This window comes from Dendropsophus ebraccatus, chromosome 15 (assembly GCF_027789765.1).
Source record: "Dendropsophus ebraccatus isolate aDenEbr1 chromosome 15, aDenEbr1.pat, whole genome shotgun sequence".
NCBI classification, from domain to species: Eukaryota; Metazoa; Chordata; class Amphibia; order Anura; family Hylidae; genus Dendropsophus; species Dendropsophus ebraccatus.
Window position 1 is genome coordinate 68,375,226 of NC_091468.1, and position 15,659 is coordinate 68,390,884.

At 42.1% G+C, this 15,659-nt stretch overlaps 1 protein-coding gene across 1 annotated transcript in view; it reads right to left on the bottom strand.

The window, feature by feature from the left end:
• Positions 1-15,659, bottom strand: part of SYNE1 (spectrin repeat containing nuclear envelope protein 1) — a 385,540-nt gene that overhangs the window by 165,329 nt on the left and 204,552 nt on the right. Inside the window, exons 22-28 of the mRNA XM_069955314.1 lie at positions 14,687-14,845; positions 7,275-7,439; positions 6,593-6,727; positions 3,927-4,085; positions 2,215-2,423; positions 1,530-1,638; positions 254-418 (exon numbers count right to left, since the gene is read on the bottom strand). Of these exons, the coding sequence (XP_069811415.1) occupies positions 254-418; positions 1,530-1,638; positions 2,215-2,423; positions 3,927-4,085; positions 6,593-6,727; positions 7,275-7,439; positions 14,687-14,845 (1,101 nt within the window). The remainder of the gene's footprint in view (positions 1-253; positions 419-1,529; positions 1,639-2,214; positions 2,424-3,926; positions 4,086-6,592; positions 6,728-7,274; positions 7,440-14,686; positions 14,846-15,659) is intronic.

Sequence of the window (15,659 nt, forward strand, 5' to 3'; positions counted from 1 at the left end):
TGTCAAATTGTGAACTGACAAAGGCATCGGAGGGCCGAAAAGCGTCCCGTCTGTACAAGGTATATTGCGTGATGGAATAAAAAGAGATCGATTGCAAGAGAAGAATTGTGAGTGCCGAGCCTTTCCTAATATTTCTATTTGGTTGAGGTTTTGCCTCATTGCTCCGAGCACCATGAAATTTAGTGGATCTTTAGCCAATCCTGCTTGACATTGAACTTTAATCTCATGACATTGTTACTGGTGTATGACTTACCTCGCTGAGAGAGTCCAGCAGCACTTTCAGATCAGTAGACGCTCTGGATAGATTCATCTCTTGTTTCTTCACTTCCGTTTCAGCTGAAACCACCATGAGTGCACTCAGCCTTTCCTTCAGATATCCAACCTCATCCTTCTGTTTTACTGCATCACGTCTGATATTCTATAACCATTGGAATAACATTACTAAAAGAGTCACCGCTGTACATTATGAGCTAATACAGTGCCAAAGAACGGGCATACAGGCCATGCACCAGATACAGTATTTTGCATGTTTGAGACGTGTTTGTACCTTACAAGTGTCTAGACGGGTGAACGGGGGCAGGCGGTCACCTCCTGCACCTAACTTATCATAATTTACACCATGCAGAAATCTACACCTGATTCGGAGCAGGTGCAGATTTCTGCGCAGGTCCTGCGACAGACACAGATCTCGCCAATTTTACTAAGAGCTGTGCGCCTCTTAATACTATATATATGCGACACCCAGGTATGTGTGGGAGTGCTAGCCCTAACCACTCAAACAACATGTACAAATCAGAAAAAAGGGGATTGAAAAAGAATGGACTGCACCTCACTAATCATCTGAAGCAAGAAAAACTATTTTATTCATATAAATGCAAGAGACAAAAAAATGGTTAAAAACAATTAAAACAGTGAGGTTGTTGGATTCTAGTTGTTTTTAACCATTTTATAAGACATTTGGTGAGGGAAATAAGGGCAGGGCTTTATATAAGACCAGCATAGAAGTATACTGGTTTTAAAGGAGAAATCCGGGATCAGACATTTTTTGAAAACATCTGGGGAGGAGCTGGCTGAACATAACAGATGCCTACCTCCCCGGTTCCAGTGCTGGGGTCCGCTATCCTCTGCTCCGGTTCCTGGGCAAGGAACAGGACCCAGAACCGGAGCAGCGGACCCCAGTGCTGAAGCCAGGGAGGTAGGGGTGTGTTGATATGCATCACCTAGTGTGTATCATGGTAAATTTGACAAATGTTCTAAAAGAAAAACAGCTCAATGATCACATTCAAAAACAGCTCTGAAAAGAGCTGCACTGAAAGCAGACGTGTAATGTCCCTTTTTTTTTGCACTGTTTTTTTTTAGTGCTGTTTTATGTACCTTGCCATTGAAGTTAATGGGAGCTGTAAACTGCAAAAACCTTGTTTGGACCTATTTTTGCCCCTGTAGGTGAGAATCCTAATACATTTTCTTGTATCTCACAGGGAAATAAATCCAGTAAATCACAGGAAAAAGTCAAGAACTATCTGTATCACCTGTACTGAGGATTTCATCTGCTCAAACTTAGAAACTTCAGTAATTTCACTTTTAATTTGTTTCAACTGCTTCTCTTTTGCCACCAGCCAATCTGATAATGCCAATAACCTAGAGAGTAAATAGGAGAGAGGTCATACTGACAGCCGGTTCTTTATATACATGACACTAGCTATTATAATAATACAAGATGTAAAAAAAACAAAAAAAAACAATCATCAAATAACAACTACTAAACATACAGGAAAAACTAATTTCATCTACAAATAACCAGAACAGATAGGGGCAAAAATATCCAGCATTATTATTACTATTAAAATAATAAAACATGTATTTAAATTAGGCCGTGTTCTCATGTCGCAGTTAAATTACTTTTTTAATTTTTCTTGACTGCATTAAAATGGTCACGGTCATAAAAAAACCTTTGATATGTGAGAGATGTCAAAAATGCATCTTTTAAGACAAGAACGGCCATAGTTGGCGATTAAAACATCAGTTATTGCCTTAAAATAATGCACTGCATTGAACTGTACAAGAACAACGGCCGTTGTTCTGCTCTGTTCATACAATGTTTTGCAGGCAGACCCAAATGTCCACTACAAACAGCGGCCGCTGTTTATACATAATGTGAACACAGCCTTATACTGAACAACTGAAAGGCCCATAATTCCCCATTCAGTATGTTACCTGATCCTGAAATCTTTCCACTTGTCAGGATGTTCCATAAGTTTTAGGTGTGTACCATCAATCTGAGCTTTCAGATCCTTCAGCAGCCCTCTGGTGCTTTCATACGCTCCCTTTACAGGGTCGCTCTCTTGTAGTTTCAAGCAGAGCTCTTCGATAAGGCGTAACCTCTTCTCACACAATTGGTAGCAGCCTTTCTCACTAAAGAACGCCTGGTATAGAACCGTAAAGAATATGAAGCAAGATAATAAGTCATTTCACTGTACAGATGGGACAACTAACACAAGAGAATAAAAATAATAGGGAACTTTTTACTCAATGATTTCAAATTGCTGCCATTTAGCGGCGAAGAGCAGCCCAGCCCTCTATTGATAATGACGGGCGAAAATGTGGCTGCCATTATCGACAGACAGCTGCCTTTCCCTGATAAATGACAGCCCATAGTCACATAGAAGGAACATAGCCTAATATTGTAAAAATGATTGATGACTGTATAGCTATCCTAGAGTACATCTATACATACCACCAGTAAGGACTCATTCATATCACATTTTAAGCATGTCACCATGTTGACAATTAAAGATGAGTAAACTTACTGAATCTTTGGGTTTGGCCAAGCCCCGGCACTCGGCAACTGACTCCTGGTGGCTGGAGAAGTTGGATGAAGGCCTAATGCCCCTATTCCACGAGTCGTTTGGAGGAGCAAACGAGCGCTATTAGCGCTCGTTTGCTCCTCGTTCCCCGCTCGCTGCCGCCGCTATTCAACGCGGCGGCAGCGAGCGGGTGAGTGCGGGAGGGGGCGGCGGGGAGCTGCGGGGGGGCTGCCCGGGGGATCGCTGATCGTCCGGGCAGCCCATACGATATAGCAGCGTCTGCTGCCGATGCTCCTATTCAACGGAGCGACGGCAGCAGATCGCTGCTATATCAGTCGCTTGTTTTTCAACATGTTGAAAAACAAGCGACTGCAACGATCAGCCGACATGAACGATGTCGGCTGATCGTTGCACTCTATTCCACGGGACGAATATCGTTCGTAGCTGCCGATATCGGCCGAATACGAACAATATTGCTCCTTTAAACGACCCGTGGAAAACACGGGCATGGATATAGTCTATGGCCTGTGGCTGTATCCATGTTTTCCAGGACTCCCTAAAGCTGCCTCCAACTTCTCCAGCCATCAGGAGTCAATTGACGGGTGCTGGGGTCCGTTTGTTTACTACTGACAACCTGTCAAAAAGGTATCCTGCCGTATTCAGCAACATACTCCTGGCACGCCCATTCAGTTAAATAGACCAAACATAGTCTAAAGGCCCTATAACATGAAGCAATTATCGGCCGATTATTGCTTTGTGTAATAAAAGGCAATGATCTGCAAACATGAACGAAGTCGACTGACTATTGTCTTTCAACATGTTGAAACACAAACGACGTGGAGAGCAATGATCTGCTTTCGTCGCTCCATGTAATAGGAGCGGCAACAGCAGACTGCTGCTATCACCTATGGGCTTTGGCTGTCCGGGCATGATGGGAATTGTAGTTTTGCTGGGGGGCAGAAGGTTTCCCATCCCTGCCCTATGCGGTGTACACATTATACAAAAGCCACTAACATGCTGTGACCATAGCCTGAATCCCAGGCCTGCCGGCAGAAGAACGGTTATTGCTATCTTCATCTGCAATTTACGTGACAGCAATCATCTTGTTATAAGCTCACTTACCCGATGTTCTTTAATGATTTTTTCACTTCCATCTACTGGTAACACTTTGTTCTCTCTGGCCAGCTCTGCCCGGCATTCTTCAACACTGCCAAGAATCCTATTCTTCTCCAGCTGAATTTTCAATCGCAATAAGTGGTAAGGGGCTTCACTCTGAAAATCCTGTATAACAAATAATCATATACGGGGGAATTCAGCATAGTTATCCTTAAAGGCGACTATTAACATGACTCTTATGGAAATACTAATATATATATTATATATATATATAAATATATATAAATCTGCCTTGGATTATAAACATAATTTTTTACAGGGCCGCACTTGTAATCCAAATCCGCTCTTAAATCAAAGCAAAATTTTCCCAGAAGAAATCACTGATCTGCAGACAATTGGTTCCATACCCCAAATATAATGATTTTATATTATAAATAACATGTAATACAAATAAAACAATGAGAAACAGCTGAACAGGTGATATTATGAGTTACTATACAGTATAGCAGCATGTGGTGTATAATGTATAGTAACTGTATAACCCTGATAACACAGCAGCTAGATATGTGATATATAAGTTACTGTACAGTATGGCAGCATGTGGTGTATAATGTATAGTAACTGTATAACCCTGATAACACAGCAGCTGGATATGTGATATATAGGTTACTGTACAGTATAGCAATCAGCATGTGGTGTATAATGTATAGTAACTGTATAACCCTGATAACACAGCAGCTGGATATGTGATATATAAGTTACTGTACAGTATAGCAGCATGTGGTGTATAATGTATAGTAACTGTATAACCCTGATAACACAGCAGCTGGATATGTGATATATAGGTTACTGTACAGTATAGCAATCAGCATGTGGTGTATAATGTATAGTAACTGTATAACCCTGATAACACAGCAGCTGGATATGTGATATATAAGTTACTGTACAGTATAGCAGCATGTGGTGTATAATGTATAGTAACTGTATAACCCTGATAACACAGCAGCTGGATATGTGATATATAAGTTACTGTACAGTATAGCAGCATGTGGTGTATAATGTATAGTATCTGTATAACCCTGATAACACAGCAGCTGGATATGTGATATATAAGTTACTGTACAGTATAGCAATCAGCATGTGGTATATAATGTATAGTAACTGTATAACCCTGATAACACAGCAGCTGGATATGTGATATACAAGTTACTGTACAGTATAGCAATCAGCATGTGGTGTATAATGTATAGTAACTGTATAACCCTGATAACACAGCAGCTGGATATGTGATATATAAGTTACTGTACAGTATAGCAGCATGTGGTGTATAATGTATAGTAACTGTATAAACCTGATAACACAGCAGCTGGATATGTGATATATAAGTTACTGTACAGTATAGCAGCATGTGATGTATAATGTATAGTAACTGTATAACCCTGATAACACAGCAGCAGTTTGTAGATACAGGATGGAGCTGCAGATCGCCATAATGCAGTAGCGTAGTACAACAGGCTAGAATAGAGAAGCAGGGCTGCTGTCAGGGGTCTGTGTGGTCTCATGACAGCAGTCGGGAAGAGGGTGTGTGTTCAGCATGGACCAATCAGGAAGTGAGAATCACAGAGCTCTGCAGGAGGACAGTGACAGAAACTTTTCTATACTGCACTTTGAATGGCTGAGCGTGAGTGCAGGCACATTATAGCAGCAGTGTGCATAGCAAATTTTGAGTGCAGGCACATTGTACCAGCAGTGTGTATAGCTGAGTGTGAGTGCAGTCACATTATAGCAGCAGTGTGTATAGCTGAGTGTGAGTGCAGGGACATTATAGCAGCAGTGAGTACAGCTGAGTGTAAGTGCAGGCACAATAAAGCAGCAGTGTGTTTAGCTGAGTGTAAGTGCAGGCACATTAAAGCAGCAGTGTGTTTAGCTGAGTGTAAGTGCAGGCACATTATAGCAGCAGTGTGTGTGTGTGTGTGTGTGTGTGTGTATATATATATATATAAATATAAATATATATTTTTTTGTTACTTATGAGAACATTTAAAAGGGGAGAAAATTTTATCTTTTAAATCAACTAGTTTCAGAAAGTTCTATAGATTTGTAATTTACTTCTATTTAAAAATCTGAAGTCCAGTCTGCTGGCCCCCCTGTCCATGTCAGGAACGGTCCAGAGCAGGAGAGGTTTTCTATGTTGATTTGCTGCAGCTCTGGACAGTTCCTGACATGGACAGAGGTGGCAGCAGAGAGCGCTGTGGCACACTGGAGAGAATACACCACTTCCTGCAGGACATACAGCACTTGATAAGTACTGGAAGACTTGCGATTTTTTTAATAGAAGTAAATTACAAATCTCCGGCACTTTCCGGCACCAGTTGATTTAAAAGAAAAAAGTGAACTTCCCCTTTAACAGAGCATTTTCTGGAGGTATTCTCTCTGCATGGATTCATTGTGTCATTGCTTCCCATATTTGATACCTTCTGTACAGACATTCATTGCATTCTGATCTAGACGGAATTCTTTATGTGTATATGATTCTGGTTTGCTTGGTGTCCATTATATAGGTTGATAATACAAGATATAGGTATTATAATACAGAGTTATTTAGTCCTAACCGTTCCTACTATTATAACATGATTGTATATTTTATGACATAAGGAACGTGATCTACCAACCTTCCACTGCTTATGTAACCTGCGGACAGTCTCCTGTAATGGCTGCTGCTCCTGCTCCGGGAGGAAATCGGTCAGCTCATCACAAGCTTTCAGGAACGTGTTCAGCACCTTCTGATCTAGCTGGCCAAAAAACTCCTGGGAATGATAGGAATACATTCAGGGATTCATAGCAGACGCAGGTTTTTACGCTTCTTGTTTTATAACAATTACAGAAAGCGAAATACTCCAATATTAGTAACAGATGTAAGGCTAGAAGAGCAAGATAACCGCTGCCATAATAATGCATGGATGAGTATCTTCTTAGAGGGCAAAGGTCAGGATGTAGGGTAATTAATACAGATGAGCACGATTCTTCCTCGACCATCTTCCAGTCCGATCGTTCTATACTTGATTGCCAGTGGTTGAAGAAGTTGGAGGCCGCCCTAGGGAGTCCTGGCAAACATGGGAACCGCCATAGGCCATAGGTTATATCTAGGTTTTCCAAGATATCCTAGGGCTTCATCCAACTTCTTTAGCCACCAGTAATCAAATACTGATCGATTGGAATTGAGCATACTGGGGCTGAGCTCATCTCTATTAATTATTACATATAACTGATTAAATAAAGTCTATATGGCATAAAAAAAGTGTGCCAAGGCCTTAACACAACAGCCTGTGAAGATCTGAGCTCTTGGCTACTTACAGTGTGCTTCTTCAGAAGGTCTTCAGGGTTTCCTTTCTCCTTAAAGTAGGAATCAGCTTTTTTTAGAACTTTTTCGAGTTCCGTTCTTGACTCTTCAAACTTTTTCCTCATGCTAGTATTGGCCTCTACCTTCTTCCTCCATTCTGGTATCTTCTTTGTTACACTCTTGTTTTGAAGAAAAACAGTACAGACTTTTCATTACCATTATAAAAAAAAAAAGGTACAGAATTTTTTTCTTTTTTTTAGCGTAGACAAAAACACGGTTGAGCACATTATTGTGTTCATTAAAAGAAGCCATTAAAAAACTGATATGTGTAAATGCACTGCAAAAACACAGTGTGAACCCGGCCTCAGTTATATGCATCATCTTTGCTTTTATAGATAACATATAAACTTATATTTATGCATAAAAAATAAAATTTATATACCGATTTTTATATATATATATATATATATATATATATATATATATATATATATATATATACACACACACACACACACACACATATATATATATATATTATATGAAAGTCTGACAAAATTACATGGCCATCTCTCAGCCTGTATCATAACAATATATTTTATATCTCAAAAATCTAGTTGGACAAATTGTGAGTAATGAAATGCTGTCTAATAAGATTTTGCTATATAAATACATATAATAGGTAAACTGTGTAATAGAAGGATGACTGGGTCAGGTGTCGGGCCTCCACAATCAGATACTGATGCCTATTCTGAGGTAAGACCATCAATAAAAAACAACAAACATTGACAAACCTGAACATCCTGACAGGTCCGCTTAACACTACACATAACTAATTGATCTTTGGTAAAAATAAATGTCATCAGGACAGACTCCTGAGCGCTATGAGTGTCCTCTATAGTTCTGCATGACACTGCTGATGGTTTGGCAGCAGTCATGTATGTGTCCTGTGTATGTGGGGGCGGGGCATGGTCACATGTTCCTCCACGTTGGCCATCTTATGGACAGACTCACCACAGAGCAGGGCAGCACAGCTGGGAGGAGGAGAGACTGATTTTAGCTCTATAAAGGTACACAGGGAGCTGCTGTCAGTGTATGCAGTGAGTACAGGGAGGTGCTGTCAGTATATACAGTGAGTACAGGGAGCCGCTGTCAGTATATACAGTGAGTACAGGGAGCCGCTGTCAGTATATACAGTGAGTACAGGGAGGTGCTGTCAGTATATACAGTGAGTACACAGGGAGCTGCTGTTAGTATATACAGTGAGTACAGGGAGCTGCTGTCAGTATATACAGTGAGTACACAGGGAGCTGCTGTCAGTATATACAGTAAGTACAGGGAGCTGCTGTCAGTATATACAGTGAGTACACAGGGAGCTGCTGTCAGTACATACAGTGAGTACACAGGAAGCCGCTGTCAGTATATACAGTAAGCACAGGGAGCTGCTGTCAGTATATACAGTAAGTACAGGGAGCTGCTGTCAGTATATGCAGTAAACACAGGGAGCTGCTGTCAGTATATACAGTGAATACACAGGGAGCTGATGTCAGTATAGGCAGTAAGTACAGGGAGCTGCTGTCAGTATATGCAGTGAGTACACAGGGAGCTGCTGTCAGTATATGCAGTGAGTACACAGGGAGCTGCTGTCAGTATATGCAGTGAGTACACAGGGAGCTGCTGTCAGTATATACAGTGAGTACACAGGGAGCTGCTGTCAGTATATACAGTGAGTACACAGGGAGCTGATGTCAGTATAGGCAGTAAGTACAGGGAGCTGCTGTCAGTATATGCAGTGAGTACACAGGGAGCTGCTGTCAGTATATGCAGTGAGTACACAGGGAGCTGCTGTCAGTATATACAGTGAGTACAGGGAGCTGCTGTCAGTATATGCAGTGAGTACACAGGGAGCTGATGTCAGTATAGGCAGTAAGTACAGGGAGCTGCTGTCAGTATATGCAGTGAGTACACGGAGCTGCTGTCAGTATATGCAGTGAGTACACAGGGAGCTGCTGTCAGTATATACAGTGAGTACCACAGGGAGCTGCTGTCAGTATATACAGTGAGTACACAGGGAGCTGCTGTCAGTATATACAGTGAGTACAGGGAGCTGCTTTCAGTATATACAGTGAGTACCACAGGGAGCTGCTGTCAGTATATACAGTGAGTACACAGGGAGCTGCTGTCAGTATATACAGTGAGTACAGGGAGCTGCTTTCAGTATATACAGTGAGTACCACAGGGAGCTGCTGTCAGTATATGCAGTGAGTACACAGGGAGCTGCTGTCAGTATATGCAGTGAGTACACAGGGAGCTGCTGTCAGTATATACAGTGAGTACCACAGGGAGCTGCTGTCAGTATATACAGTGAGTACAGGAAGCTGCTGTCAGTATATACAGTGAGTACACAGGGAGCTGCTGTCAGTATATACAGTGAGTACAGGGAGCTGCTGTCAGTATATACAGTGAGTACAGGGAGCTGCTTTCAGTATATACAGTGAGTACCACAGGGAGCTGCTGTCAGTATATGGAGTGAGAACTCTTACTAAGGGTACAAACCCACTTGCCGGATCCGAAGAGAGTTTCTCACTTCGAATACGCAGCGAGACTCGCTGCGGATCCCGGCCCTGTTTACTCAATGACAGACAAACTCGCAGAAGGGATGTACATCCCTGCTGAGAGTTTGTCCGCAGCCCGCCCCGTTAACCCCCTGGCTGCTGGAGACTATACAACACCAGGTCCCCGCTCCTACTTGCTTCGGGGCTCCCGGTGTCTTCAAGTACCGCTCAGCCAATCAGTGCGCTGCGGTGGGGCAGCGCACTGATTGGCCGAGCGGGATGTGCCGGGAACCGCCAAAGCAAGCAGGAGCGTGAAGAGGTGATGTATAGTCTCCAGCGGCCGGGGGGTTAACGGGGCGGGCTGCGGACAGACTCGCAGCAGGGATGTATATCTCTTCTGCGAGTTTGTCTGCCATTGAGTTAACAATACGGGTCCGGCAAGTGGGTTTGTACCCTAATACTGTAAACTGAACTATTTTACTATAAAGTGGCCAACCCCTTTAATTGTTTGCCAAATGTACACATCCTTTGTTCTTTTGTTGGGATCAGAGGGAGTTAACTATCGTAGTAATAATCATAATTACTATTGTTCCGTGTAATATGGGGAACGATTTCAGGTCATTCCCAAAAGCTCTTGTTTGCGATCAGTTATTGTTAATCGGCAAAAACGAAAAATAGTTTTGTCTAATACAACCCTAAGGGTACAAACACACTGGGCGTATCCCACAGCAGATTTCTCGCTGCGAATTTGCAGCGAGACCCGCTGTGGATCCCTGCCCTGTACACTCTATGGGCAGACAAACTTGCAGCAGGATGGACATCCCGCTGCGAGTTTGTCAGCAGCCCGCATGTTAAAAATTTGCACGATAATCGGCCCATGTAAATAAACGTTACAAAGTTATTGTTTACTATAGGTAACACGGATAGGCGTTAGGCAGTACTTAGTCTTTACCGATGGGCAAAAGGGTTATAGGCGCCCAAGACTCTCTATAGCACATGCTGCTGACTATGATGGTTGGTGTCAGAGGACACTGTGCACGGCTGCTTGAGAAGTGTGGCGCTGTGTAGTCACACACCATCAGGAGGGCCGATGCTGATGCTCATTCACCACCCAAAGCGGACGTATAAACATCAGGATTGGATCATGAAGCCATAGAAGAAGGTGGCCTGATATGGATGGCCGGGTGTATGTGTGTCAGGCTCCAGGAAGCACAATGGGATGAATATGAGTGAAAAGTGAGCAACATTCTTCTTGGAACTCTTAAATCTTGCACTTTATATGCATGCTACTTCAATAGATACCCCCTACACAGAACAAGTGCCCCCCTCCAGGGCAGTGGTATTCCCTAATGTCATCCTCTTTCAGCAGAGAAGACCTGTCACACTACAGGTGGTGTTCAGGAACGGTTTGAGGAGCACCATTTCAGGTGTTCAAGGTGTTAACTTGGCCTCCCGATGGTAACCTGTGGGATGAGGTTCTACCTCCCAACTGGTATACTTACCTGTCTCCGTGATCCAGCAATGCCGCATGACCGCTCCTCAACCACAGTCAGTCTCCTGCAGCTGCAACATCACGACTCGGACTAGGACAGGACACCGCTGCAGTCACTGACTGACTGAGCGGGAGGGTCAGGTAGTTTCACCCAACTCCTTAGATACCAGGAAGCCTGGGGAAAATGAGTACTGGGAGCTGTCAGAGAGCCGGTGATACAGAGCTGCGGGGGCACAGAGACAGGTAAGTATACTTACTTTATTATGTTCTCCCTCACCTCCACCCCCTATTTTTACCGGACTTCTACTTTAAAGGGGTTGTTCACCAAATTTCTTTTTCTTTCAAATCAACTTATGCCAGGAAGTGCCAGAGATTGGTAATTTACTTCTATAAAAAAAATCTCCAGTCCTTATCTTCCCATACGTATCAGTTGCTGTATGCCCTGCAGAGGTGGCAGCATGTAAGCCTTGAAAGAGTACACCACTTCCTGCAGAACATTCAGCAGTACTAGAGGACTGGAGATTTTTTAACAGAAGTAAAATACACATCTATGACACTTGCTGGATTTGGCTAATATCTCAGTCAGAGGTCTTGGGGAGTCCATGTCTCAACAAGTTATACCTATTTACAGTAACAACACTTTATGACAGATGAGTGTATATAAGATGTGCAAGACAAAGAAAAACAATTTGACAGTCATGTAAAAGACTCGAGGAAGACACATTCTGGTGGTCAAATAGGATCAAACAGAAAGCAATTACTATACAATGAGGCACAATGCAGAACAAAGCATAAGGGAAGGTTTCCATTCGAGAACATAAAAGTGCTAAATCCATTAACAACATAACACATAGTATGATCACACACAAGAAGAGATACCCCGGATGGAAATGATGGAAAGGCATCAGCCTGATGAAGGGTCCTTAGAAGAAAAGGCAGAGAATCCCGATGCGCTGGTGACTAGTCCGATAGAATAGCAGGCGGCTTTCTAAGTCGTTTATAGAAGTAAGAATCTCCACAATGTTGTATATATTGTATTTTGTACATTGTATTTCCTAACAGGTTGGATATTGCCCTTGTAATATTCCATCAATCTATAGGTTACAGCAGCCAAGCAATGTCCTCTAACTGCTGCAAAGTGGATGGCTGTAAAGTGATCAAACTAGGAAGAAATTTAGAAGGAAATTCTAAAAAATATTTTGATGTTTTTATGGTTTAAATAGCTTTATTTATGAAATAGCTGAATGATATGTTATAGTCTGTATGTAATCTAATGTTTAATTAGGTTTATTTTATTAGAGGGTAGTTTTGATACTGTGCTACTGTACGCTGGTGTCACACGAGACATTCCAGATGCTGGATGGGTCTTGCTTTTAGTTTTCATGTTTCATTCACTGGGAAGATGGCATCTATGTGCAATGCACAAGTCTGTGCTCCAATGTAGAGCCATGTGGCTTGCTCTATGAACGCCTACAGAGATGTAATAGCCCTTGCATATAGATGTTTGGTATGTATAGTTTATTGTTATGTGCTCATCTATATCGGAGGGGATTACCTTAGTGCACAAATGGGGAACCTTCGGCCCCCCACTACAATACCCATCATGCCTGGACATCCCTGCTCTAGTGCAATATACTGACAATATTTATTGTGCTTCATTTCAATATGCTTTTATTGGTTTAGATACTACCAGCATGCACTTAGTTATCTAAGAGATGACCAATAACTTTCTAGTGATGTGACTTACCAGAGGGAAATTAATAAAAAATAAAAAAAATCTATCCCTAGAGAGCCACACATTTCTGTGCAAACCTGAGGCTTGCATAAAAATTAGCACCTTTTTTATGCCAATTGTGCAAGTTTAGAAATGCAGGCAGGGCGTTGCATAAAGGGGCATGGTCTCCAAAGTTTTCTAAAATTGCTTTAATTATGTCCGAGAGCTGGTGCACGTTCCTAGCTGACATAGATTTCACTGTGAGGCGCATGGGCAACAACCAATGCATGTGATTTATTCAGGGGCCTGGGCACAGTCAGTGAGATGCCCTCCCCCTTGTCCTCTTTATACTGCCGCTGCTGTCTGATCATTGGAAGCGGTCACCATCTTCCCAAGCTTGGCTGATTCTCGGTCTGAATGTCTTACCAGACACTTTTGCAGCAGTTAGATGAATGATGTGTCCAAAGATTCACCGATTACTTGTGTGTTATATCTGGCGGCAGGAAAAGTATTGATCTGAACTACAAATAGCTCAAAAAAGTATTTGTAGAAGTTGTTCAAAAACAGATATAGCTCAGCTCCGCGAGGAAGCTACATATCACTCCAGCTCATAGATACTGGGACGGGTTGGCGCTCTACAGAGCTCACTACTTTGAAGCCAAAGAATTTCAAGACTGAGTATGAAGCTGCTACTGTTCAAAAAGTTCTATACATTTGTAATTTACTTCTATTAAGTCTTCCAGTACTTATCAGCTGCTGTATGTGCTGCATTCTTTCCAGTGTGACACAGTGCTCTCTGCTGCCCCCTCTGTCCATTTCAGGAACTGTCCAGAGCAGCAGCAAATCCCCATAGGAAAACTTTCCTGCTCTGGACAGTTCCTGACATGGACAGAGATGGCAGCAGAGCGCACTGTGTCAGACTGGAGAGAATAACCACTTCCTGCAGGACATACAGCAGCTGTTAAGTACTGGAAGACTGGAGATTTTTTAATAGAAGTAAATTACAAATCTGTATAACTTTCTGACACCAGTTGATCACAAATAAAAAAAATAGAGTACCCCTTTAACTTAAGACCACTATTAAAAAAAACAACAACTTTAAAGTTTAATTTTTTTGTCATGTTATGATGTAAAATTATTTTAATTACTTTTGAATTATCACTTATTTGTGCAACTTTTGTTGGGTTTCGAGCAAAAAAGAAAAGTGAAAGCACGCACAAAGGTTGTGCAACACTTTTTTTTTTTTTTTAAAACTACTTTTCTGGTTAAAGCATTGAGAATTTCTCCCCATAAAGAATACAAACTATAGAGGTATACTACATGAGTCAAATGAAGGGATTATGGAAAGTTTTTTGAAGCCTGTAAGAGACAAGTGACTGGAGGCACACAATGTTTTTAAAACAACTTTTTAATACAAAGCACAGTTAGTCGTAAAGGCAGTTTTTAGCTTTTTTTTGTTTTTCCCTCGAGTGTTTTATGAAGATTCCCCTTATTGCTTTGCGTTCTGCATTGTGTCTCACAGAAATTCCTTATAACGGGTGTAGATTGTAAGATAGGAAGTGGTTACGGGTTGGAAAAAACCCTAGAAAATCAACAATCTAAGAAAATAAATGTAGGATAGAAGAGAGATGAGAATCAGAATTGTAGCCATGCGCTGCAAATCACCTGAAACGCAGACTGAGCGTCTGTAACTTTCTTCTGGAGACCGGAGCGGTCAAAGTGGTGCAAGGATTTACTGATTGTCAATGCTTTGTGGACAGCCTGGCCGTTCTTCTCAATGACAGCCAAGGCCTTCTTACAGCTCTCCTGGTACGTCAATAGCTCCTAAGACATAAAACAGAAGGTTGTTCTCTTGTTAAAACATGAAGTGCCGATCATTATAGTGTCAACTGCCTGATCACCTCCCTGGGGCACAGATACACAGGAGACGGAGAGTGCCCCTATGACCACAGCCAGCCATCAGAAAGCAGCAGGAGGAAATGTTGTGTCTAGGTTTTTTATTTTTGTCTTTATGCTTGCTCTTACCTCAGCATAAAGTAGTTGCTGGTACCAGGAGAATTTAGTAACCCCTTCATACAGGTTTATGTTTGCAGAACAAAAGAGGTTCTAAAATGGCTCAAATTTCCAGACCCATAAAGTTTTTTTGGGAATGGATACCCTCCACGATTTTTCCTATATCCTACATGGCTGCACCATAGAACCCCTATGGGGGCATCCCAGAATTCTGGACAGCTCCGGATGCACATCCAGAAACTGTACAAAATTCCAGATGAATTTTACCTGGGCAAGTGACGCTGGCCCTTTAATTCTATGCTACGTACAGTAAGATGAGGTGCTGTAATTGACCTAGTGGGAGACATTGTCTCCCAACCCTGACAATCACTCTTGTGGACGAAGGCAGCATTATACCTCTAGCCACAAGAGGCGATACCCACCCACAGTGCTGCAGATTAACGTCACTCCTGCCAGAAAAGTGGAAAAGGAGGATGATTTCTTTCCTTCCTTCTCTTCCTTCTTTACGGATAATTTTAAGAAGCCTTCTAAAAGGCTTCCTGATCAATGTTTCCTGATTGTAAAAATATTCAAAGACGTGTAAAGGGGGTCTAAATCCGGAGGCTTCAGAGAACCATCAGTATTT